A 27050-nucleotide genomic window follows, 5' to 3' on the forward strand; every position below is an offset into this window, starting at 1 on the left:
TCGGGAAGGCGGCATCTGTCGCGTGAAACGAGGGATTGCTGTTTTTTTCCACCGACTGAAATTTGGGATAATGCAAAGTTGTGCAAGTTAGGTTGTCGCGACGCAAGCTCTGTCTTAGCATTCTGCTTTGAGGCTCGGTGACGAAGAGGCGATTTGGATGGGGCCTCATGTGCGTGCAGGTGTCATTTAATGTAGTCAGAACTTTGGGTGCCGCGGTGGCTAGGAGATGTTAACTACCTCACCTGGTATACAGGAGCTCGTGGGTTCGATCCCAACCCTGACGCCTCTGCTTTATATTTGCCGTTTGCATGTTCTCCCCGTGGTCACTTTGTGGTGACCAAGTCGCTTCTCAAAAAGAGCTACATGGCTCGGTGGGCCTTTACCCGTTAAAATAAAAATAGTTTATGCATTGGGGTAATGAGATGAACGATGCAGGAGGTTGTGAAAAGGACGCTGAGAAACGCATTGCGTCGGAGAGCAGCGGTGTGGCCACCCATCGTGGATAGGCAGCACACTTCTTTGCTGTTGTGGTTGGCATGGCACGAGCGTGACCGGAGGGTGAAGTGGCATCACTGGAGGCTATGGTAGCATTCACCAGGGTTATACATGGCGGTATTGTGCTGTGTATAATTTTATGTACTTGTTGTTTCCTGTGCAACTGCAGTGGGCTGACCTAAAGGGCCCAAAATTAATTGAGCATCGGCACGGCTACGTATGGGGCATGGTAGGGTCATCTACACGTACCATGTCACTTTTTCCCCCATTAAATGCAGCTGTTTATAAACCACAGACCAGGGACTCGTATTGAGGCGAAACAACTTGCGGGATAGACCCTTGGTACAGGTACCACATTTCCGCCGTGTTGTGTTAAGGAATTGGCACTGTGGAATAAGTGCTGTGCTCTCCAGCACAACACCCCTCTGTAACCTTTCCTTACCGTGCCAGTTGTACTTATGGGTGTCTGTACGTAGCAATCTGCGCACCGAGAGATTGACGCACGCATGCAGAGTTCGTTCAGTTTTGCAGCCCTTGAAATCTTGACGTTTTTTTAAAACACAAACAAACCCCAAGGAAAGTGCATTGGACAGTTTGTTGGATTGTGTAACCTCCGGAGAGAGATTGGTGCCTGATTGCGCTAAGCTGTTTTACATGCCAGGATAGTGTTCGGGCTCACCAAACCAGCTGGGTAAACCATGCCCACCAAACCAGCTGTGTAAACCATGCCCACCAAACCAACTCGACCTGGCCAGCAAGCACACTTCCTGCCTCGCACAGACATCCGGCAGTGTGTACAGGATGTAATATACGACATACCTAAAACAATCCGTTAAGTATTCTTAGGTTTTTTCGGTAAAGTCACGTAGGTAAAACATCAAAATTAATGAAAATAAAATAAAATAAAAACAAAAATCACGACGTTTCGGAGGCAACACAAGTCTCCGTCATCAGGTGGGACCGTCACAGCCGAATTAGCTGCATCTAATTTCATTAATTTTGATGTTTTACCTTCGTGACTTTACCGAAAAAACCTAAGAATATGATTCCTTGCAGTCACGAAAGCTTCAAATCTAGAATCCGTTAAGTCATTCCTATGATTTTTTGATTCATAATTGGTTTCTTTTCGGTTGGGCCGTAGAAAAATGTGTTAACCCTCCGCCACTTGGCACAGCCGATTTATGAATCATAATATTAGTTGTGAAAGCCTGTGTAATAAAATGGTATAATTTATGTTTGGTTTTGTGTGTGTTTATATTAGATTTTATGATATTGCTTTGTATTCGTTTTATCAACAGTTTTTCACATTTATTATTTATTTCATTCTTTGCAGAGGGCTTAGGTTTCTCCACTGAATATATTGCGGATAGACTGCAGTAGGGGTCACATGACCTGCAGCCAATAGCGTAAGCTATACTGGATGTGGTGTACCGGGTCGCCGACACGGACAGACGGGAGAAGAAAGCCATGCTTTGTTGTTATTAGTATCATCACCAACATTATTGTCAACAGCAGCCTCGGGTGTGCCCTTTTCAAACCTACCACGGCCGCCCCGAGCCTGCCACACACGTGGGCCCGCGTGATGTCACCGACACTTGCCAGCCTGGCAGCATCGTTCATGCCACTCGTAGAGCGTGCTCACCACGTGGCCACGGGGTCTTGTCAAGTGGGGCAGCTTAGCAGGCGTGGCACCCACTGCCTTCCCCCACGTTAGCCTGCAATGGTTCTTTATGGACGCTGGGGGGCAGTGTAAACAGCCTACCGATGCAAAAAAAAACCTAATAACTCCGACCAAGCTGGCCAAAATTTCAGAGCCGACTTGTTCTAATAATACCAGATGGTGGAGGGGGTACCGTTAGGGGTACATCTTGAAGGTCGCGCGCCAACTGCAGCAGCAGCTGCTCCAGGTTCCGCCAGCGGGTTGAGAAGCGTTGTGTTGGCGCAAGGGTGTGTGGTGGAAACGGCGACTTCCTGATCCGTAATATTTTAGTGACCTAAGCCACGTTTATTGGCTCGTAAGCGCGGTGGGGGGGTGCCCCATTGGAAAATCTAAACGACGAGCCCTCGTAATATGACTGAATGTGAACAAGTGCGTACGTGACGGTATGTACGTTGACGTTCTTTCGCACCGTACGTAGAGCCAGCCGTGCTTACCGTAGGTACCAATTACTAAATATGGCACACCGAATGGCCACGGTGCTTTTGCGTAGATGTGGTTTCCATTGGACTTTTGGTCCGTTTGTGCACGATCGGGTGTGAGGCCCGTTGAGCGGTGTGTATGTTGAACTTCTTGGGCGCCGGACATAGCCTGCCATGCTGAGCTGAGGTGCGGGAAAGAAGCTCGTCTTGAATGGCGACCCCTGGCCAAAACGGCCGCGCCATGTCGTCGTTGTTACGGTGGGAGAGGAGGGGGGTGGTTTTTACAGGGGTTGTGTAGCAAGTCCGTGTCTGATACGACTATCGCGAGCATGTTGCATCGGGTAAGGGGTGGGGGGAGAGGGTTTTCAGGGGCTGCATTAGAACATTTTCTAAACGTGACCTAATAAATAATAAGAATGGTAATAAAACAATAAACAAGCAGCACTATGTTGCAGCGGAAATCTGAGGCAATCCAAAATAACCACGCCGTGCACGACGCCGGTGAGAGGAACCCCGCGGTATTTAAAATGGCATCCGTAGTAGCGAGGACCACGATTGCGTTTTCCTACTTGGAAATTGAGGCTTTCCAAAAATCGTACGCAAAACTTAGTCGCCCCCAATGGCTTTTCTCATGGCGATCGCAAGTGTGTGGCAGTGTCGCGTCCTGATCAAGGCGGCAATAATTCCGTCAATGCAGGGAGAGATGGTAAGCCACTCTGGACTGAGAGGTTCAACGTTATGGCCTATACTGTGAATAATCGCACTCAAGTTTTGTTTATGTTGATGTTTTGTCAAAATCCGCATTAAATGTTTTCCATTTAGCTTATAAACTAACGTGGATTGATGCCTTGGTGGGGGGTGGGAGGCAAAGGGATGTCATGGCAGCTGTGACCCCTGGATGACCCCTCCCTCCCCATTCCCCCGGCTGTTTCCAGTGTTGTGTTGAGAACATGGCAGCACATGGCCGAAAATGTGCTTCTATTCGGGAAGTAGCAGCAGGTTCTTAGGCTGGCACGAGTCTAGCAATTTAAAACAAAAATTGTGGAGGCAGCTCGCAGGTACAGCCGAAAAAAATTGTTTGGAGGTTAATTTTTTGTTGCGTTTTTTATTGTAGAAACGGGACAGTCGTCTTCTTTCGTATAAATAGCTCGATGTAGGTAGAGCAAACGACTAGAATTTCACAACTGTTACGACACGGTGGGGCAGTAGTGCTGCTGCGTATGAAACCGGCGCCGTCCCACGCTGCTATAAAGTTATTTTTCACCGTGGTTCGTGTGGGCCCCCGTGGCGTGCCGAGACCTGACCGCACGGCCGATCCAACCTGGCAGCGTCCGCTGTTGTTCGAGTGACCCAACATTTGATCGTGTAATTATTTTATACCACAGCTCGCCGTGATGTATGCGCTCCCTATGAAAACCGCTTGATGAATACCGCTTGATGAATAATTAAGTTGGTGGTGTGGGCTCTGCTGTCTGTGGCCATATCAATAAATCCCCGTTGTCTGCCTGTTGCCCAGTGTTCGTGGCTGTGCATTATGCGGCTGCTTCTGTTCTTGAAATGAGCCCCCCCCCCCAGCCAGCTGTTATCAGTCGCAGGGCCGCACAGCCACTTGTTGTTTTGCTTGTTGAGCCGCTCCCGCCCGCCCAGTAATCACGGCGAAAGCCCCTTGCTGCTGCTGCTCGCGGAACGCGGGCCGGAATCTCTGCGCGAGCCATGTTGCGTGCGCGCGCCCCCATCGCGTTTACCCGTGAATCCAGTCGTGTGGCAGCTGCCTGACATGGCGCGCGCGTGTGCTTAATGGTGCGCGTGTTTAATGGTGCTGCTGGGCTGAGGTTGGGGTGGGGGGGAGGTGTGGTGAGGCTGCCTGTTTGCCGATTGGCCCTCGGCTCCGAATCTGACAGCATGCCTCGGAGAATTAATCCTGCTCGGCTCGCTCTCTCTCGTCTTACTCTCGCCGCCCTGCACGCTAGGGTCGTTGTGCCTTGGCGTTCCTCTCAATCCCCGGGCCTCTCTCCTGTGTGGTTTCATTCTGTGCTCTCTCTCGCACTGTCATGCTCCCTATAGCTCGTGCTCTTTCCTCCTGCGTAGTGTCGCCCTCTCTTCTCTCTCACGCTTGCTCGCACCGTTTCTTTTTGTGCCTTTCTCTCCGCTCGGTGCCGAAAGCAGTCTGCAGAGATGTGGGGTAATATTTAGATGCCTTGAATCAGCTTAATGGGTAATCGGATAAAGTGTTATGTAAATGTGTGTTTTTTCTCTCACTCCAAATTAATATTAAAGCGACACCGAGAAACATTCGAGTTCAGATTACATTAACTGGCAGATTCTTCCTGTTCCGAACATAAATCTCCATCTGGCAACATTAGCATGAGCACGTTGACAGAGCTCCAGTTTTTGGCACCCTGTGGCTGAGCGGTGGCATTGGCTGTAACCCAATACTCGGGAGAGCGGTTTGGGGGGAGGAATTCAGATATCATGTGCATGACTCATCCCTAATGTAGACCCGCCAGGTGACCCGGACCGGATTGCGTAAAACAACTTGGAAGTGAAAAACGTGCGTCTTCCTTAACATTTCATTCGGATTGTAAACTATGTGAATGTTTCACTGACTGTTGTTTATTTTTACGCAACTCTATGCTATTTTCTATCAATTACTCAGTGCATGAGGACTTTACTATAATTGCGGCGAGGGGGGGGGGCAATTTTGCATTTACGCTACTTACGGTAAGGCTGTGTGCTCCGGCAAGGCCGTGCTGCTGCTGCTGCAGCAACAACGGGGGTTTCTCTCCTCCTTCTGAGGGGTCGCCTGCGTCCTGCAGTGTTGTGCGATAAACAACCAGGTGACCTTTATTCTCTCGGCCGCCCCGGTAGTTTCTCCCGAGCGCTGCCATTTCCTGTTGCTAGCGTGGGCTCAAACATCCCCAAGCACAAATGACCCCCCCCTCGGACCCCGTTCTCCCGTGTCCCACGGGTTAACTGTGGGTCCTCATCCCCGTGTCCGATTTTAACTTTAGTGTCTTGAATTGTACGTGTTAGAGCTGTTTGGGCTTCGGCAATGAGTAGCGGCCGCGGAGGCTGTGACGGGTTGTGGCTCACGCCGTCCGCCTCGTGCTGCGGGCTTTCACGCCATCGCTGTCCTCGGCTTATCGAGCACTCCTTTGCCAAACCAAAGTTGCGTTGTGGTGACTTTCACTGGGTCACGTGGAGCTCACTTTTTTATTAATTACCCGATCTCTGGCATAGGCGTCAACAACCGTGCAGCGTTTGAAAGGCGCTGTTGCACTGGCGCGCTCGCTGACCAGAAAGTATCCTCATCGGCCCAAGTGGTCTCTACAAAACACAACGATCAAAGATCCCCCGTATAGCCTTAACAGACTGTTGGGGCAAGTGCTGTTAGCGAGCACCTATAAAGGCCGACACGGCACACGAGAGGGGTAGGTGGCCAACACTACGCCTGGCCGCCTTTGCCTCGCTCGTGGCTATGTTTACACACCGCACCAGGTACTCATTTGAGGCCGAGTCGACCTAGGGGAAGCCCAGGACCGGTTCAGATACTCGTCACTGGTGTTGACTGAGCGGGAATCGAATCCGGGTCGTCAGGTTTGTAGCGCAGCATGCTTACCGCTACACTACCGCTCCTCAAAACACACAGTCAAAGATCCCCCGTATAGCCTTAACAGACAAGAACTGTTAGCACACACGTGCGCACACAATGTTTGCCACTCCAGATAAAACAAACTGCTCCAACCGGTATGGTGACATAGAACGGAGGCTTGGAACTGCCTTCCCCATGCAATGCAGCATCCCTGATGGCAGGAGGACTTTGCACTGAAATAAGCCGGTGTGGTGTGTGGCGGTGGGGGGTGTGTAGGGCGGCTAAACTGCAGCAAGTTGGCAGTCAGGGGTACAGCTGGTGGTGCATCTTCCAGTCATCTCAGTCAGCCAACCCACAGCACCTCGGTCTGTCCCGAGACCTGTCAGCGAGCCTTCGACACGTCACGTGGCCTCAAAGTGCACCTGGCCTGGCACAGGCGCCGTGGTGACGTCACCGTCACTTCGTGGCGATTGGCCCGGTGTTGGTTTAGGAGTGGCGAGGGTAGGGGCCCCCAGAGTCGAGTTTGCAAAGCATTCAGGTTCCCCCCCCCCCCCCTTACATATCACGAACACCGAGAGCCAATGGAAATACAGGAGAGGGACCTGGGAATAATAAAGCGTCGCTGAAGCGGTATATCATGACATTAGCTCAACTTCTTGGTTCTTTCGGTAAAGTCACGTAGAAGGGAAATAATAATAATAAAAATATTATTTAATAATAATAAAAATATTATTTTATTTCCCTTCTACGTGACTTTACCGAAAGAACCAAGAAGATGAATCCCTGCAGTCACGAAAGCTTTAAATCGAAATGACATTAGCTTTGTGGTAAAGTGTAAAGAAAAAAACATTAAAACGATTTGAAAAATTGAGAGAATGACCGAACTCGGCGGGTTGACACTTGGAACCCACGCTCGTGTCCATTCGGTCTCACAGTACGCGTATGAAGCCAGTTTAAAAAGCGGTCAATAACGAGCCCACTTTGAAACGAATATGATCGCGCGAGGTAAAGTCTTTGTGTTTTTCGGTGAGCTTGCGCTCGTTACAGGCGGTGCGCCTGGCTTGCGTCGTCGTCGCCGTGCGGCAGCGCGCCTCGCGTAGAGCCGCGCCGCGCGACCCACTAAACATTTACAGGACCCAATAACTCCCCCCCCACCGCCCGCCGTGTTAGACCCCCCCCCTTGTTCACGATGCCACTGTTGTGCGTGGTGCTGGTGGGACGTGTCCGGTAGCTTGAATACTGCTGTTGCGTCGGTTTAACATGTAGGCTTTCACGACCAATATCCATAATACAGGTTTTTTTGGGTTGGGGAAACCTGTATGAAAAAAAATTACCTGTGATTATGGGTACTGTTTCATCGTCTGGCGATACTGACCTCATACACCGTCCCGCGACAGTTGTATCCTCTAACGTTTTGCGAAATGTAGTTTTGCGTCGTTATTAATGGTATTCAATTAAAGTAGTTTGTGCTTTGCCGAAATACCTAGGAAAAACTCATCTCACGTGAGTTTTTAAAAGTAATAAACAATTGTTGAACTGCAACGTGTTTTTTGGAGACGTAATTAACGGTACGGTCGTTGTGGCATCAAGGTTATAGTTAGTCAAATTATTAAATTGCTCCTTGCGTAACGGACGGTGCATGCTAAAGTTCATGAAGTTGCAATGAAAGAGACTGATACGTTGAGTGATCGATCGCCTGTTGAACGTTTAAGTAATCTTTATTTGTACTGGAAGTGCGGCAAAAGGACAACCTATTAAATACAAATGCCGCGTTCATTTGCAAAGTCGTGGGATAATGCTACCGTTATGAACATCGCATCATGAAAACTTACATCGGATTACGTCATGAAATATTACGTCACGAAACCAATATTGTGCCAGTCGCCCTAGAAACACCTGGGAGGCATTTCTGCACCCAGTGCCAACAGCTGGTTTTTGTCACGGGTAGTGCTTGGTGCCCGTTTTGGCCCCTCTTGCCGAATCCTCCGTTTGCAGTTTCTCTCGGCGCTAGAGAAATCGACGAGCTGGAAAGCCAGTCTGAAGAGCCTGCGTCTTGCTGATCTCGCGAAGAAGCGTAGACCATCGCGCAAACTTCGCTCCTCCTCACGGCAGCGGCTTCTGGCTAACCATCGAACAAACGCATCGCCCGCTTCCAGATGCGCTTCTGCGCCCGTCCGGAATGCTCTTCCATCCGATTTTTAGGTAGCAACAAAAAATAATCTAGATTGAAAACTAATTTCTTTAGACCTGCTTTTTGTGTGTTTAGTTTTGTTGTCCTTCCCCGCGCCTACGATCAGCACGGCTGGCTACGTACGGTGCGGAAGAAGTTGAACACGATACAAACATACGTCTTGTTCACGCACTCGACTGCGGAACGAAATGCACGCGTGCGAAAGCAACACTAGCACCGATCCGGAGTGGCGCAAGGCGTGCGAGCTCGCACCCGCACGCTCGTCTTGTTCTAACGCACGTGCGCAAATTGTGAGTACGTGGCACAACTTAGCGTTTTAAAATATATAATACAAATGCTTTTTCCCCCCTAGTATGTTGCAGCCAATCTTTCCAAAAACTACACACTTCGGAAATGTTAATGTTGCATTTCGGTAATGATGCTGTCGACTGCGCAATCCCATTCGTGCGATGCGTTTCCTAATCGGTGTTTGCCAACTATGTAATTTCAACCGAACAGGAGAAGGACTCGGGGTAGTGGTGTAAGGAATTCCAAGAGGACTTTAACCGCTGCTTAATAGACCTTATCATGCCCTATTATACCATTTAAGAAGTCGGAGCTTTGGGTTGTTCTATTCGCCCTTTGGGGCCCCAAGACCCCTGCTCCTCACTATCATTATTACGCGCGCCTCTCCTGAGCGTGGGCAGCCGCCGTTACCGCCGCCATAGTAGTCGGGAGCCGTTCCCCGAGCACCTGGAGGTGCATTTATGGGTGTCCTCTGGCACCTATACTTCTGTTTAATGGCTTCTGTAACTGTCATTTGAGGGGAGCCTTCCGTGGCGTTACCCATTGTATTTCCATATGGCATGGGGTACTACAATAGGAAGGTGCTGATAAGTGCCCTGGGGATAAAATGAAAATGTTGGCTCCCTGCCTGTAAACCGTCGATCACCCGGCGCTGCCCGTTCTTCGAAACAAGCGACATGTTTTGCTGATAAATCTGGAGTCCCGCCGCTTAACGTGGTGGAACCTGAATATGTAAACCTTGACGAACAGAATACCGTACCTGCCAGGCTACTCTGTCTCTGACAACACCACCCCTCCCTTCCTCCCTCTTTGATGGAGGAGGAGGATGTGAATTAGTGGTCACGTCGGTTTCTCTATTTAACAACAACAATAACACCACCACTGACAACAAAGACAAAAATCCATCCTCGCACCAGGTGCCAAGCTGCTGAGAACTGCAGGCGATCGTGGCTGGCTCTTTTTGGCAGAGGTCTCATTCTGAATTGGACGAGTGGCATGGCGAACGCCGTTTATCGACCTTGTTGCGCTCTTGTGGCAAGCGCCGTGGATTTGGGCTGTCATTCCACAATCTCCTGGTGTTTCCGGACACAATCGTACCATCTGTTGTTATCTGATCTTGTAAGGAGTGGATCTCCTTGTAAGGAAGCACCTGCATTGGCACATTCATGCTGCCCTGTCTGTGATCTGTTATCGGATTGTCTTCATTTGATTGAGGAACTAGCAGATTACTTGTTAAATGCCGGCATACGTTTCCCATCATTCGACTCCACCGGCAGATGTGAGGATACTTCGGCCGAATCGAGCCCGGTTGCATGTGCTGCCTCGCTGCATGCCCGAGCAACTCCTGTTTGGCTGGGTAGTGGCTAGAGGGAGCTGAATGGGTCAAGTAGAGACTGTTAAAAAGTATACTGTGGGCCAGTAGATGTGGTGCAGGGCAGGAGACGTGTTTTGATGAGATCCCTGAGAGAGCCAGACCGGTATTTCACTCGGACCCTCTGGATACTTGCTAAACCACCAATAGCTCGGCCCAAATAAACTTTTCCACCGTCTCCGCACTTTTCCTTTGTGGATCAGCACTTCATCCTTCATCTTTGTCGGGATGGGCCTTTGCCCGATTTAAATCAAGGCTCAACCCAGGTCCTTGTGAAGACGAGACTTGACACGTTTTTTTGATAGTTTTATTTTATAGCGTGTAATAAATTGACAGATGTAACTTTAGTAGTTTGGAAACTGATAGTGCGCGGCCGGGGGGGGGGGGTCTGTGTACGCGTGCTGGAATATTATTACATGTGTTAATTCACATACTAAAGTAAACTGAAGGGGAGAACAAACAAACGATCTCGAAAGGAAATGAAATAAAATTGTGCATGATATTGGATGTTGTGTTAACCCCACCACCCACTCTGTCTGAAAAGGCTGTGCTGGACCTTTGGAGTGTAAGGGATACTGCCTTGGTGTTGGCGGTGTGCCTTGGTGTAATGGTTAGAACACTGCCGATCCGGTTGGATCTTATCTTATGTAGGTTTATATAACGTCTTACTCCAAGGCCCTTTACAGCAATTACACAATTGTACATTAGATAGTGATTGCGATTTAAAGAGTGGGGTTATAAAGATGGTGGTGGAGTTATGGTGACAGGAGAACGGGTGGGAGTGGTTAAGGAGGGTGGTAGTGGTAAGGGGTAGGGTTTGGGGTAGTGACAGTGATTGGGGTGGTGGTAGGCCTGATCGTAGCTGGTAGCGGTAGTGGTAGGGGTAGTGGTAGGCCTGATCGTAGCTGGTAGGGGTGGTGGTATGCCTGATCGTAGCTGGAGTGACACGAAGTGGCTCTTTAAGGAGCTGCTTTGTGACCGTTATTTATTAAGGAGCCCACCGTGAGTCTCGTCTTCACCACGTGCATTGCCGCTCTTGGAAAAAAAATTAGTTTAATAATTTTTTACGGAATTCAAAAAAATGTGCTCCTTTTGTTGTTTTGGTGGTTGCCGACCCGTGGGCTCGGGAGAAGAGAGATGGGTTGTGGGGTTAAGTCGCGGCACTGCAAACAACGGTGCAAGTTCCTTAAATCCCACCCACTGCTTCTGTTCCACACGGCAGTAAAAACGGGAACACCACATTTTGTAGCTTGCGTGTGGGGGGGAGGGGGGGGGAGGGGTGGGAGGAGTAAATGGTCGGGTAAAGCATCGCTTTAAACACAGTTTAACACGGAGGCTTTCGCGACCAATATTATTTTTGGGTTTTTAATGTCTTTAAGCCCGCCACCACCCGACACAGCCAGTTGGTAAGGTTTGTCACGTAAAAAACACATTCGCTAATTGGCTGTGGCGGGTTTAACGATCTAACCCAAAACTAAATTCTCTATTCCAACCCAAAAACCTCAACACATCCACTCAACCTGGATGCCGTGGGCCAAACTACCAAGGCGCACCCCCTCCGTATAGGCGCTTGCTCTGGAGCTGCCTCTAGTGGAGAGGCCCTTCTGCCAGCAGCGGTGTGCGTAAGCAGTTGCAGGGCTTTGCCTTTAACGTTCTGCAATGGATTTCCCATCTTTGAATAAGGAAACTTTTTAGTTCAAGAAAATGGCCAACTGCCTGTATACATAACAAAAAAAATCCTAGCCCAGATGTGAGTTAATATTTACATATGCAGCTGTTGATTGACACGTGCCCATGCCCGTGTTGCAAGTAAATTGGCCATATGTTATCGTTAGCACGGTTGGCTACGTACGCTGCGAAAGACGTTCTGCACACATACATTGGTTAAGAGAGAGGTCTGTTGAGGTTTCTCCTTGCGTAACTGCGTGCCATCATCTAGTCCAGAGTCTTTTTTTTTTAATGCTTGCATGTGAATCTCCCAGGTGTCTGGAATAATTCCAGGCGGGGACATCGCTTTGCTTCGGGACACGATAAAAGCACGAATTTTGGTGTGTAATTAGAGGTTAGAAGCCAGCCAATAACCGCAACAAATTGTATCCAGCGAGAAACCTCTTATTAGAGTGGCACAATGGAGGGGAACTTTTCGCCGGGCAGCAAGTCTGGTTTGTTTATAGTCCATTTGCCGCTGGTCACACGAGCGTTGCTAATCCTAGTCCGGAATTTTTTTTTTAATGCTTCCATGTGAATCGCAACCTGTAGCTGCCTGCCGCCTGATGAGGCTGGTTGTGATTGCCAGCGAAACATCACGGTACTCAAATTGTAAAAGTAATGGGTTTACTCCCCAACACGACCAGTGCGCTGCTGAACTAGCAACGAATTGGCACGTTTTGCGTTACCCGACACAAACCCTTAACTAATTGGCTGTGTCGGGGCGGTGACGGGTTTAACGACGCATATTTACGCGATCTCACCCAGAATTGCCTCTAATGGATAATAATGGGCGCGAAAGCTTAGCGTGTGTTTCAACTCGCAGGAGTTCTTCTCTATGGTTGACGTCAGTGTACCTGTCGCAGGGCCACGGGCATGGGCAGAGTACTCCTTTTGACTGGCCACTTGTGCGCCTGCCCCATACCGCCTGAATAACCCCTCCTCTCTACTACCCACAATGCCTCGCTTCCTTCTCGGCACCACGAGAGGGCGCAGCGTGTGGGCAAAGTCGCCGCCGTGGCCTTAATCGTCGAATATTGCTCCATGAACAAGCAAAGAGGAGAGGGGTTACAATCATTCCTGTACCTGTAATCTGTTTTCCATCCTTCCTTTCTGCTGTCTGTTCAACTTTGAAGCACTGTTTTAAGCGTTCGTCTGAAATATAAATAAGTAATAACCACGTGGCAGCTTGTCGCTTGAAGCTGTGTGCTGTGTCAATTTAGGGAGCCTAGACCCACACCACTCCACATTCCCCTTCACTCGTGCAAGATGCTTTTACTTGTTTGAGGAGGAAGTCCGTGTTTGTTGTGACCTTTCTACGTCGGTGAACTAATCGTACGTGTGCATGTCGCACATTCACCCCTCTTGTGCAGGTGAAGAAGAAGGCTCCTGGGATAATGGACTCACGTACGAATGTCGCACGCTGCTCTTCAAAGCCATCCACAACCTGCTTGAGAGGTGAGCGCGTACTCTCCGCGCACACGCGTGGGCGCGTACGCATGGGACAACCGCGTAGACGTGTGCACGTGAACGTCTGCGCAGACGTCTTGACAAGGCCGCAAGACTTGGGGGGGATGCGTGTGGGATCCGTTTAATTGAAAGAACCTTTTGTGACTGGCGTCACGTTTCTTTGCGGGCATCGGCAAACGCCCACAAGCCACTATTAGAATTTACCAAATTTTAGGTCGTAGGCTGCTCGGGACAACATTAAATTGAACTTTTTATTTTGCCAGGTAAGGCCCACTGAGCTGTATAGTTCTCTTTCAGAAGCAGCATGGCCAACACAAATGATAGCTCAGCGAAGTGACGACTCTATAAACGCGTGTGATGTTGATTCTAAATGTGGAGGGAGAAAACCGGTGGACCACAGGCGTCGGGATTAAACCCACAACCTCCTGCGTACAAGGCGAGGTCAAATTAAAGCAACTCCGGTTTCTTCCCATGCACTATTTATTCTCTGCGTTTGAGAAGAAAAAATCTATTCACTTCCTGGATGCAAACCTCTGCCCACTCCTGAATCTCAAAATTTTATCGAAAGGTCTTTTAAATGTGCGGTTGAATCCTCTGTGTGTGCGCAGCCCATCTTTAGCATGAGCGGTAAATTAGTTTTATGGTTTGTAAAAAAAATATATACTTAACTGCTTATTAGTTTAATAAAAATGGTTACACGAAATGAACAATGTTACGGCTGAGGTCCTAATTGCGTGTTTCATTCGGCCCTCCAGGTGTTTGTTCAACAAGAGCTTTGTTCGCATTGGCAAGTGGTTTGTGAAGCCGTACGAGAGGGATGAGAAGCCGGTGCAGAAGAGGTGAGAGTCCATCGCTTTACGCTGCTGTGTGTACCGCCTCTGGTTTGGCCTGCACGGTGTACAGCTGTGCTCTCTCCTGTGTTCTGCACAGCTCGCTGGCCAGACTACTTTGGGTATAGCCCGTTATCCGACCTCCTGTGTATATACCCTGCTGTCCCAACCGGCTGTGTGTACACCCCGTTGTCCGACCGGCTGTGTGTGTCGCCCGCTGTCTGGCCGGCTGTGTGTATAGCCCGTGAAGCGTCTGCTGGTTCGGTCGCAATTGGCCATGTGGTTCTGGGCATCTCCGTGCTCTCGCTTGGTAGCCACGTGGGCAGGGAGAAATTCTCTCCCTCATAACTGTGTAGCCCCTGGCCCCCCCAAGACCTTAATAAGTAAATACTAGGATTTTTTTTTTACTTGCCAGGTAAGCCCCCCACTGAGCGATGTAGCTCTTTTTCGTTAAGCGACCTGGCCACCACAAATTATAGCCCCAATAAAGGACGTGGCATATCATGTGGACACTTGCCCCATGCCAAATAGTCTAAATGCATGTTTCTAAATGCGAAGGAAAAAATCCACATGACCACGGGGAGAGAGAGACTTGCAAACTCCAAATATTATACAGGCGTCGGGGTCTGGATCGAACCCACGACCTCCTGGAAACGTGGCGAGCTAGTTAACATCTCCCAGCCACCGCGGCGAGCATTTCCCCTGTTGTTTTTCCCCGATTGGTTCAGAACCAGAACTGAAATATTTATTATTTATTTATACTGGAGGAATCATCCCGTTTATCTTGCGATAAAAGTGGAGCTTTGGCAACCGTGGATACAGCGCTAGGAACCCACACACCGCACTACTATTGGTGGCGAGTGATATCTGAACCAATCCTTCGGTGGCATAACAAAATATCAGTTTTACATCGGTCCTTATTAAGTTATATTATTGTTCCTTAAGAGTGGGTGAGGGTGGCGGTGAATCGTGCCGCTAACTCCCTCCGAAAACCCGAGCTCTAGCGAGCTGACGTATCCTTTATTGTTATTTCAGCAGCTGCCAGGTCTCGATAACTTTGCAAACCTGGATTGTGGCAGCAGCGAACGAAGCACAACAATAACACGGCGTTCCCTTCCATCATAAGTTGCCAACTTACGCCCGGGGGGACGTGTGTACTATCAATAGCTCGGGCTCACCTCGAATACCCTCAGAACGCTACGGATTTCCGACTCCCCCTCCCCCCGGTGCCTGGAGATGTTTGTATCTCTGCACCAGAGCGCGCAGTGAAAGTGATATCTTCATGGGCATCTTCATCAGCACGCTAAATACAACGGTTTAGACGGGGAAGAAGTGCTGCACTGGTGGTACGTGGAGTGCAGCTTGCTTTGCCAGCGCCGCGTGTTCACCGCTGACTCGCCGAGCGTTGTCGCGTTCCGCCCGGCGCTACGAGGGTAGAAGCAGAGTCTCGTTGCCGCCCCGTCCCCTCCTCCGGGCTCGCAACTCACCGTCGGTCGTGGCTTCCACTCTCTGCTCCCTCGCCCCGCCCCCCTCGTCCCCGCCTTGTCTCCGTGGTTGCAGCGAGCATCTCTCCTGCTCGTTCTCCTTCTTCCTGCACGGGGACAGCAACGTGTGCACGAGCGTGGAGATCTGCCAGCATGCGCCGCTCTACCGCCTGGACGTGGACCTGCTCGACCTGGCCAGCGCTTCGAGCTCGCCCCTCAACGGTAAGGAGACGCGCGCTCACCCCCCGTCGTGTCCGGCAGCGGCGGCGGTGGTAATCGGTGTTCAACAAAAGTATTAAAACGATCAACTAAACTATATAAACTACTTGGAGAGAAAGACACGCAAACTCAATTTCCAGCAGGCGTCTGGGTCTGGATGGAACCCGCGACGTCCTGTATACCAGCCTGCTGCGCCAACAATGAGAATCAGTGTAGATCAATATAATAAAATCCTAAACGGCTCTATAAATCGCACACAGGTAAATATAGTAACACTTTAAACATCTCCATAAATCATTACAAACACGTGTTACGTGGAGTGAAAGGATATTTTTACTGGATGCTTTTTAACACGATGTAATGATATAAACAAATTGGTACTGTACGGGCATGCACGTCTGCACTGTACACACGGGCTGCGTTGATGTTTGTTTTTGCTGCCTTGCCCAATCTTGACTCGCGTAACGCAAACATTTATTACTGTTTAGTGACTTGCTTGACGGTGTTCTCTCTCGCACTCCCGATTGTGTTTTTGCAATTGTAGTCTGACCCCGTCCATACCGCGACATCTGTTTAAATAGAAAAAAGAGATTCATAGCTGATCTGATTCTTTGTACAGTCTAAATGAGGATGATCCTAATTGTGATGTCTGAGGGAAGTTAAAAAACGGACGTTGGACGCTGACAAAACACTGTAGCGAAGGAACGTGGGAGAGAGGCGCCTTTAGAGAGACGGGGCTGGGGTGGGTGGAAAACGCGTGGAGATGACGACACTTCCGGCGCCACCTACCGGGCGCGAGCGCGAATTTCAGCTCTGGGTGTGGGGCCTAGAGAAGGGAGGCTGGTGAGAAATGATTCCAAACATTTAGCTGACGTGGTCGAGGTACATGCGAAAGTACGGCCAGCCGAGGTTATTATTTTAAACTTAAACCTGGAGTATTTGGTAATAGCGGCGAAGGGCGGTGGAGTGTGAGATCCTTCTTCGACTTTTGTCTCGCAGTGATCCTGAGCCCGTACGGCCTGAACGCCGTGCTCACGGGTCAGGCGTACAAGCGCAGCGACGCCAGCACGCGCAAGCTCATCGAGGAGTGGCAGCAGTTCTACCCCGTGGTGGCCACCAGCACCGTGGGGCCCGGCAGCAGCTCCGGCTGGGACGGCATGATGGGCGCCGGCGCGGCCTCGGCGGCGCCGGGGGGCGGAGAGGACGGAGCCTCGGAGCCCATGCAGGATGAGGACGCGCCCGTCGCGGTGGAAGTCCTCGTCGGTGAGTGGGGCCCTCCCTCGCCCCACATCGTCACATCCCCCCCGTGGCGGTCTGCCGCCTCTCTTTAGCTGCCTTGGTGAACGCTGCCTTGGTGCATAATGCACGGGCATAATATGACTTTGAAACCCCCCCGCCCACCTCCTACGCATTTCACAAGTAGTACTAATCACATACCTGCATTTCCCATAAATATGCTAAATTTTTCTTGATATGCAAATTTGTTGGTCAAGGCGCCCTTCCCCCCCTTCCAACCCAGCTTAAATATACGCTCCAAGCGTGGTGGTGTTTCATTCAGACTCTGTCTCCCCGACAGACCTGGTCTTCATCTGAGGACGGCTGCTTGCGTTGTGGCCGAAACGTCGTGATAATTATTTTATTATGTTTTATTTTTATTATTTTATTACTTCTCTTCTACGTGACTTTACCGAAAGAACCAAGAAGATGAATCCCTGCAGTCACGAAAGCTTTAAATCGAAATTTAGCTGCCTTGGTTTTCTGTGTCTCGTGCGGCTGAATACGTCTCTCTCCACAGAGTCTCCAGTGAACCCCGTGAAGGGTCATAGTGTGAACGTAGCAACAAGTCGCTATTGCAAAGGTCCAGTTGTCTGTAGAATACGTTTCTCTCGGTGAAAATAGCCCCGAATTGATTTTAAATAGGAGATGAGGGATATGTTCCAGTTAAATTGATTCGCGCGTCTGACCGCTGGCTTTAAGCTGTGCCCATCGATGCTTTTTTTTTCAGAAGGCTCCTTACATCCTAGGTGCAATCTCTGGTCAGAATATATTATTTGGCAGGCTTGCTGCTGTTCGGCTCTAGTGAGGTGTTGCGTTATAGCACCGACACTTCTCAAAGTTGTTACAATGCCCGAGTTCTTTCTTTCAGCTTCTTTATGCTTATTTCGGTAAGGGCCATATAGCCAACGAGCCTTTCTTATCTCCTTCCAATGCCTTGCGTCTCGTGCACATTTTGATGCCGTTCTAATGGCAGTTGTCGTTGTTGTTGTGTAGCGAGCCCCAGCACTGGTTGGAAATGATGCTTCACGGCGGAGCCGCAGCGTGTCCCTGGTGATGCCTGTGAACGCCGCTGCTGCTGCCGCCGCTGCTGCTGCGCGTAATGACGAAATCCCCCTTTTCAACCATCGCGTTAACGCGCCGCGCAATTAATCCCGTGGACAGAGTTCGATTACTGCTCACGGCCAACATTGGTGACGAAAATAACTGAACCCGGTCTTGGGCCCTCCCCTAGGTCGACTCGGCCTTGGATTTAGTTCCTGGTGCATTGTGTAGACAGCGCTGAGGAGACACGGAGGCAGCAGGGGGTGATGCTGGCCACCACCCCCCCCTTAATGGATGCTCGCCAACAGCACGTGCGCTGGCAGTCTGCTCATGGCTATATGTCGCGTGCTTTCGGATGCGCTTCTGCGGCTGTGTTCAATGCTTTTCCTTCCGATGTTAGGAAGCCACTGGAGCTACACACTTTTAAATCGTCTAGATTGAACAGCTTATTTCTTTCGAATTACTTTTTGTGTTTAGTTTGTTCCCCCTCCCCCCCACACCTCCGATGAGCACTGTTGACTACGTACGGCGCGAAAGAAGGCCTACATACCGTTACGTACTTACGTGTGAGACCTCCGTTGCGCTCTGCTGCAGGCGGCGTGCGCATGGTGTTCCCGGCGGCGCTGGTGCTCGTGCCGCAGAGCGAGGCGCTGCTGCTCGCCCCGCTCTACCCGCCCGGGGGCGCACGGGACCCCACGTCGTGCGGCACGCTCACGCCACCCACGTCGCCCCCGCACGCCCTGCTCGCCGGTACGCACGGCCACGCGCACTCGGCCCGTAACCCGCTTCGGTCCGCCTCGACCCATCCCTCGCGCCCTTCCCCCTTCCTGCAGGCCCGCTGCTGCTTCCCGTGTCCTCGGCAACTCCCCCCTCCCCACGACGTTTGTACCTCGATCTACATAAACCCTCCTGCGGTACTGTACCTCCATTCGCCATTGGTAGAATAATCAACCTCCCTACTCCCGGTGATTAAATTAATTGGTGCGATTTGGGGGTCACGGTTACATTTTAAGAATCCCATTTTTTTCCCCACATCGCTGTGAATGACCTCCTCCCAGTAGGTGTTCCGTGAAACCGTTTTAGTTGTATAAGTGCAGAGGAACATTGATTCCTGCACGCTCAATTTGATGCATTTGTTGCACGCTGAAGAATCCATGTTTCACGAATGGTTGCCGTTGAATTCCCATATAATTTCCCCATTCCATGTCTTTTTCCTCCTCTTTGCTGGTTAGTCTACCGGTTGCTCGTTGGCCTTAACTAGTAGCGGTTTGCCGTTCGTGCCACGGAATGTGATGCCGGAGAGTTTTGAGGTGGGACACAAAGTGCCCGGCCCACTACCCCTATCGGCCATCTGAGCTAAAAAAAAAAAGTATTTTAAGTGAATTAAAACCCCGGGCACAAGCAAGAAACTTGCACGGAACATCCTCATGCAGTCTCTTCGCCCCTAAGTGCGTTGCTTTGCCTATCACTATCGTTAAATAATTTCCTTTTCCCCACACACGATAGAGATGGCAAAAGAACTACTAGATACTCAACTGTCTCTCCGAGCCCCCCCCGTGTTCCTCCCCGTGACTCTCAGCTCCATCCTCGGTCTCCTCAAGCGCACCCCTGTCCTCCGCGTGTCGCCGTAGCTCCGTGCGTGCTCCTTCCTCCTCCTGGCTCCGTGTGCCCCCAACCACAACCCCCCCGTGTCGTCACCACATTGATCTGCCGTACAGACCTGTGTGCTGTTTGTGTTGGTTGTGGGGTCCTACCCTAGGTTTTTGTAATCGCAACTCGGCGTGTTCACGAACCGCCAGCGTCGTACAACCCCGCGCGTGCGCTCTTTTACTCATGCTACGTCGTTGCCGCCTTCCCTCTGTGCACCAACAAACTTTGCTTTTTTGCTCTGATAATTTCTAAACGAACCGAGGGCGTTGTTGTCGATGCCCGTCTTTCATTCTTGAAGTTAGAAATCCGATGATCTCCTGTATCATATGCTTTTGATGAAGCGATGAAGACGCGTCAAGGTATTTACCACCTTGTCCAAAAAGCCGTAGAGTTTTCTTAACTCAAGCTGCAGTGGCTAATAATGTGGCAATGTGGCCTGGCTGAAAACGTGATGGGATTTGGCTAGAGGAGGAATCGTGCCGCTTGAGAAGTGGAGTAGTTTTTCTACGACTATTTCCAGCACTCGGGACAATATGGTGCAGATAAGATATTTTATTTGTTGTCTGCTTGAGCTTTTAAGTACCGGACAGACACGTGGCAATATATGAAATTGAGAGATAAAAAAACAAACATCACTGACTGGAACCACAGTGCAACTCTTTGCCAGTTTTGAGCGATTTAATGGAATGTAATGGGCCCATTTAAATATATTTTCTGAAGTAAACTGTGGGAGGTGCGCGATGAATCGGAAACCCCACGGGACGGCGGGGTGGGGGGGGGCGGGAGATCACGTGTTGGCAAAAGGGAAGTACGATGAGAAGACGCCGCTGCTGGCAAAGGCATTCCCCCACCAACGCCAGTTGGCAATCGGGGAAATCTCTCGCAGTGTTCTGCTTACGCATGGTGTGACCTCACTCATTTTGCCATTTACCAAGAGGACCGACCGTACCGTCAGAGAATTCGACGACGCGTTAACTTGAGCGCAAATTCGATAGCCGGTGACCGAAAAACCTCTTTCTGATAATTTTCTTCTAAAATGTTTTTGAGTTGGCATTCGGGTTCTGTTTTTGCCTAAAAGTGCCTCGAGTCCTTGGGCTGTCCGCAATGATTTGGGTTGGAGGCACGATGAACTGGAGTGACAAACGGCAAAAATAAAGCGACACTTTTGTTGCTAATTTTCCACTCTCAGTGACGGAAAACCACCGGCCCCTATCGGCCGCGCATCGTGGAGACTTCTAACTCAACATCCAATGTGGGGGCGGGGGGGGGGGTGGGCCGGTTGTGCGGCCAGCGGCACCGTCTACAACCTGCTTGTGTTTGCCTTCCTTGTGCGCTCGCGTTGACCACATTGGCGCTGTACCTACCGATGTTTACTTTAGGCCAAGTCTACTCCTCGGGAGAAGCTCCCAGGGGAACATTCGCAATTTTTTCGCTGTTGATTGTGGCACCGAGTCAAACCGCCGTTGGCACGGTTTCCTCTCCGGCTCCCGCTCCCATTTTACGTGCGGGGAGAAAGAAAAAAACTTCACTCGTCCATCTCCCCTTCACCACAAATCATAGAAACTATTTATGTTTTATTTTACCAGATACGGTTCACTGAGCTATACAGCTCTTTTTCAGAAGTGACCTGGCTATCGCAGATGATAGCTGAACGGAAGTGGCTTATCACGTGCAAATGTACAGGAGCCAGATACGCTGTACGCGTGATGTTGAAGGGAAAAATCCACATGACCACGGGAGGAGAGAGACGCGCAAACTCCACAAATACAGCAGGCGTCAGGGTCGCGATCGAACCCACGAACACCAGTATACCAGGAGAGGTAGTTAACATCTCGGCACGGTGCCGAGATCATATCCAGAGTCATTTCTTGAGCCGCCCCAACTAGAAGCCACCTGTAAAAAAAAAAAAGACCTTCGTAGCCTTATCGGATGTATCTAGGATATAATAAACAATTCTGATTGCGAATGTTCCCGCAGACTACTGCGTGACCATGCCGATGTCGCGGTCGGGAGGGCCCGGCGGCGCGGCGCCACCGGACGTGCCAGGAGGGATCCCGTCGGCCGCGGCCATTGCCGCGGCCGCGGCGGCGGCTCTGGCCGCCGGAGGCAGCAGCCCGGGGCACGCTGGCGAGAGCGCGCACAAGTGGGCCAACTGGATGGTGGAGCACTCGTGGGAAGAGTACAACCAGGACAGGACGCCTCTCAAGTGAGTGTGGCAGCATCGTGTGCCGGCAACGACGACTGCTGCGCTCTCTCGCGCGTTGCCAATCTGCCTGCCGCGCTCTCTACGGCGGCGTTCTTCACCGTTAGAGGTTGTTCTTTTGGGGGGTTGGCTCGCGCAAATATCAACGTGTCGTTAAAACCGCCACCACCACTCGACACGGCCCATTAGCGAGTGAGGTTCGTCACGTAAAAAAACGTGCCCCACTTGGTTACTGGTTCAGCACGCTGGTATGTTGGAGAGTAAACCCACAACATTTACAAGACCCTCGCGGGCCACTGGGTTTACACCGGGTGTACTGAACGAGGGCGATTGGCACATTTTGTTTACGTGACAAACCGTACTAATTGCACTGTGTTGGGTTTAACGACGTATTTGTATTTACGCAATCTATCCCGAAAAAACCTTTATTGGCTAATATTTGTTGCGAAAGCCTACGTGTTAAACTGAGTTCTTCACTAATTGTCAGAGGGAGGTGGGGGGTGGGGAGACACTTGCTGACAAGACCTCATCATTGTGAGGGCCGCCACATTTGAAACCATTATGGGGTGTGACAGCATCGCGACGATGATGGGGGGTGGTGGGGGTGTTCTCACGCTGTGTCTTGTCGGGAGCCGCACCTTGGGGCCGCACTAAAGGCCACCAGGGGCCACCAGTGGCACCGCGGGGCCTTGCAACGAAGAGCTCTGCTCTACGGGTGGTTCTCGTGACGTGCAAAGGGTGTGATTTTTCAAGTGCGCTGGTGCCTTGCGGTCGGTGTCGCAGGCGTACCCGCGCGATGGCGGGTTCGGACGACGACGCTGCGTCGAGCAAACTCACGTCCTGGGACTTCCTGGAGCCGTCGAACCGTACGCCATGCTGCTGCTCAAGGTGCTGCACATGACCGCTGAGCTGCAACAGCGGAGCTACACTTTACCTGCACACTTGCTATGCATGTCCCTCAATAGAACGCACGCTGCACTCGTAATTTTACGTACGTTAAGCCAGGGAAGACTGCGAGCTAAGTTTGCACAAGCCATTTTAGCAATTGGATGCAACTGCGAGGAGCATCTCTTGCGATGTTCTTCAGTTAATATCATGGACGAGATTGAAGGGAATGATGCCATGATCGCCGATGTGTTTGAGAAAGGACCTGGCTCGGAGAGAGTTGCTTACAAGGCAGTTCAATCATGGGTCTACTCTATAAACAACTCTTAAGAATTCTTTGTTTCTTTCGCATTCCACTCGGACAGTATCGTTTAACCTTCAGTAGAAGCCATTATTTAGGCTCGTGCCACAGCAATGTTGCCACCACACTGTCCCTTGGATGGCCACTGTGTTGAACCCTTCAGAGTCGTTGAAACCTACGGGCGGCGGTGAGGCCCTTTCCCAGGTTTTCTGTTGTGCCGAACGTCCCCGACGGACCCTTTGACTCCGACCCCAACAGGCACAAGGTGCAGAGGCAGCGTAGCGGCGGTGGGCAGCTGAGCGCACGCCCCGCTCCCCTCTCGGGACCCTCCGGACTCGGCGGCGGCGGCGGCGGCGGGAGCTCGGGGCCGTTTGGCTCGCTGTCGCAAGGCCCCGGCGGTGGCTCCTCTTCCCTCCCCACCTCCTCGAGCTCCACCTCTTCGTCGTCCGGCTCCGCCCTCCCCTCGTCCAAGCACAAGCCCTGCATGGAGAAGGGCGACAAGGGGGGCGGGGGCGGCGGGGGCGAGCGAGGGACCCCCAAGGCGGCGCGTCCCTTCACGCCTTTCCACCACCGGGCCGAGGAGAACGCCGCGGCCGGCGGCGCCGGTGGCGCCGCGGGCGCCGGCGGTGGTCCCGGCGCCGGCTCGGCGGGTCTCTTGCTGCCCGAGCTCGAGGCCATCGGGGGTGGCACCCCGAGGACCGCACACCATCACCACCACCACCACACCGGCAAGGCCGACAAGCTGTGGTCAGCCGGGCAGGCGGGCGGCAAGGCTGCCGACGGCGGCGCCGGAGGCTCCGGCGGCGGGCCTCCGTCGGCCGCCGAGGTGGTTCAGTCGCCGTCCCCCCTGCCCCCCACGCTCAGCCCGCATCCCAGGTTAGGCCGAGACCTCGACGGCGTCGACGGCGTCGACGGCGTCATGCAGGGTGGAGGCGGTGGCGGCGGTGGCGCCGCCTGTTCCGGGGTGGGAAACGCCGGTTGCGTGCCCGCCGCGGTGTTCTACCCGCCCGGCGGTCCTGCGCACGCGACCCCCGTTTTCCACGGCGGCGAAGACTCCTCCTCCCTCAAGGCCGGCCTAGCGGCGACGGCGGCGTCAGGGCAGCAGCAGTCACAGCCGCCGCTGCACCACCCTCACCACCCTCACCACCACCACCACCAGCAGCAGCAGCACAGCGGGTGCCACCTTGCGCTGCCACCGGGCCAGGAGCTGGGAGAGACGGCGCTCTACGCGGGGCTGTGCGCCCCGCAGTCGCCCGCCTTTGCCGACACGCGGTCAATCGCGGCAGGGGCGACGGTGCCGGCGTGGTCCGTGTACCAGCTGCCCTACGACTGCGGGCCGGGATTTGGGCCGCCCGGCTTGCCCAGCGGCAGGAGCAGGGAGCGGTGCGATGGTGGCGCCGGCGAGGACGGGGAGGGGGGCGACTGCCTCCTCCTCCTCGGAGGCGGCGACGACGACGATGAGGACTACGCGCAGGCGGATGAGGCGGAGGCGCAGACCAGCATGTTGCTCACAGCGTACGTAGCACTGTACTTAAACTATTTCAACTATTTTAGATTTTGCCAGGTAAGTCCCACTGAGATGTATAGCTCGCTTGCAGAAGCGACCTGGCCACAAACGAAGTGGCTTATTGCGTGGAAATCTACGGCAGCCAAATTCTCTAAACTCGTGATGTTGTTGATTCTAAATGTGGAAGGAAAAACCGGAGGAGCCGGAGAATAATCCACTGGGGGACGGAGAGAGACAAGCAAACTCCAAATATAAAGCAGGCGTCCGGGTCGGGATCGAACCCCCCCACGATCTCCTGCCACCACTTGCTCGGCCTTCGCTGAACAAACTTGCACGACGTAGCCCGCTACTTGAGCCGGTGCCAAACCGGGACTGGCGGAAAAAGGCAAAATCCCTTAGAAATATGTTAGCGGCTTGTGATGTATTTTCGGCTCGTGTCGGTGGTGTTTAGAGTGACTTCATTTTGGAAGGTTGAAATTTCAAACCCCAGTTGAGAGGCGGCGGGGATGGGGAGTGGTTGTCGGCTCCCTCGTGCCTCGACGATGGGCGTCGCACAGAGTGGCTACTCATAGTACTACTACTCTAGTTCCCTGCGTAAGGAATGGGGAATTGCCTCCAACTGGCCCAGGCCTGTAAGCCGAGAGACGAGAAACGGCCCGTTGCTTAAGCAGCTAAATACATTTTCGCCCATTTTCGACGTATGTGCGTACGTGCGCATGTTGAACTTCTTTCGCGCCATACGTAGCCAACCGTGCTAATCGTGAGGTGCTGGAGCAGCACAAGAACAACAACAACCGCCGTTCGTTAACGCTCGCTGCGTTCGTACAGACGCTCGTAAAGTAAGCGGCGTTTTGTGACTGTCCGGGGGAGCGTCGGGGGGCGGGGTAGTGCCACCTCTTCCGACACGTCTGGTCGGACACCGTGCGGAGCGCCTACGAAGCGGGAGGACCCATCCACTCGCGGCAGCGTTGAGCAGAGCAAGCGGCCCCGTTAGAAACCACCACACCGTTAACCCCGCTCTCTTGTCTCCCGTGCCCTTGGACTTGTTCGACGTTTCTGTCGGTGGCGGCGGTGGGGGGCGATTGGTCCGACGACCTCAGGCTGCTCTTGCAGCCAAGCAAGCGGCTGAAGGTTTGCGAGGAGCGGCTGCAGATGCACCGGCAGATGCACTCGCGCGGCGCCCACTCGCGGCACGGCGGCGCCGCCGACGCCACGGCTGACCCGTACGCCTTCAACGACGTCGACGACCAGATCAGCATCGGGCCCGGCAAGAAGGAGCGGCCGGGAGGCGAGCGCTCGGCCAGCAAGAGGGCGCACCCCGACCACCGGGTGGGTGAGGTGGCTTGCGGTGGCCACGCGTGCGTAGTGGGCGCGTGCGTGTGTAGATGGATAGAAAGCAATACCGTATTCTCCATAATATAAGACGCTCTTTCCCCCTGCAATTTTCAGCAATTGTTGGTGGGGGATTTGGTGTTAGGAGGGGTGGCGCAACGGTTGGCGCGCCGCACTACGAACCCAGCAACCCGAGTTCGATTCCCTGCTCATGGCCGACACCTCTGGCGATATATCTCAACCGGTCCTGGGCCTCCCCTAAGTCGACTCGGTCTCAAATGAGTACCTGGTGCGGTGTGTAGTAAACATCGCCACTGGGGAGACAAAGGCGGCCGGGCGTGGTGCAGGCCACCCACCCCCTCGTGTGCCGTCCCGGCCTTAATCGGTGTTTTCTAACGGCACTTGGCCCAACAGTCTGCGAAAGCTACATGTGGATCTTTGTCTTTTGTGTGGAAAGCCAGTTGGTACAGTAGGGGGGCACAGGTGGTGTATCTGCCAGTCATCTCAGTCAACCCATGGCACCTGTGTCTGTCCCTGCTGTGACATTTCACGTGGCCTTTAAGTGCACAGCCTGGCACAAACGCCATGGTGATGGTTGTAGCGTGGGAAGCGGTCGTGTAGTTGTCTAATACTCTGCGCTACATCATTGACGTACCCGTCCCCGAAAGTTGTGCAGTGCAGTAATATTCGCACTGCAGTTCCTTGTTTTTTTTATTCCGCGCTCCTTTACTCATGAAGCGAATCCGAATATTTATTTGTCCTGGAGAAATCCGATGAGCTATGAAGCGTTTTTTCCCACCGATGTCGAGTTGGGGCACAGTGTCAGAAAGTTACAAGAACAAACGATACCAAAAAAGTACATACGGTAAAGGTAAGAAAATCACAGAAAAAAAATTAGTAAAATATATTAAGTACATAAGTTTAAACTGCATGAGTACATCGATTCCAAAGCTTCGGCAAGGCAGCAACGCAACATCAAAGGCAGTCTCGGACCACAACACAGACAACCACACACGGTAGTTCCTCTGTGAAATTGCACATTAACATTGAACTATCGATCAACGGTAGC

General features: G+C 52.1%; 1 protein-coding gene across 1 annotated transcript in view; it reads left to right on the top strand.

Moving 5' to 3' along the window:
- LOC144945373 (mediator of RNA polymerase II transcription subunit 13-like) overlaps window positions 1-27050 on the top strand; it is an 80648-nt gene that overhangs the window by 33656 nt on the left and 19942 nt on the right. The window contains 9 exon segments of the mRNA XM_078873862.1: window positions 13155-13239; window positions 14007-14090; window positions 15642-15787; window positions 16784-17047; window positions 18698-18853; window positions 21731-21959; window positions 22740-22844; window positions 23401-24657; window positions 25750-25978. Coding sequence (XP_078729988.1) covers window positions 13155-13239; window positions 14007-14090; window positions 15642-15787; window positions 16784-17047; window positions 18698-18853; window positions 21731-21959; window positions 22740-22844; window positions 23401-24657; window positions 25750-25978 — 2555 coding nt within the window.

This window comes from Lampetra fluviatilis, chromosome 37 (genome assembly GCF_964198595.1).
Source record: "Lampetra fluviatilis chromosome 37, kcLamFluv1.1, whole genome shotgun sequence".
NCBI lineage: Eukaryota > Metazoa > Chordata > Hyperoartia > Petromyzontiformes > Petromyzontidae > Lampetra > Lampetra fluviatilis.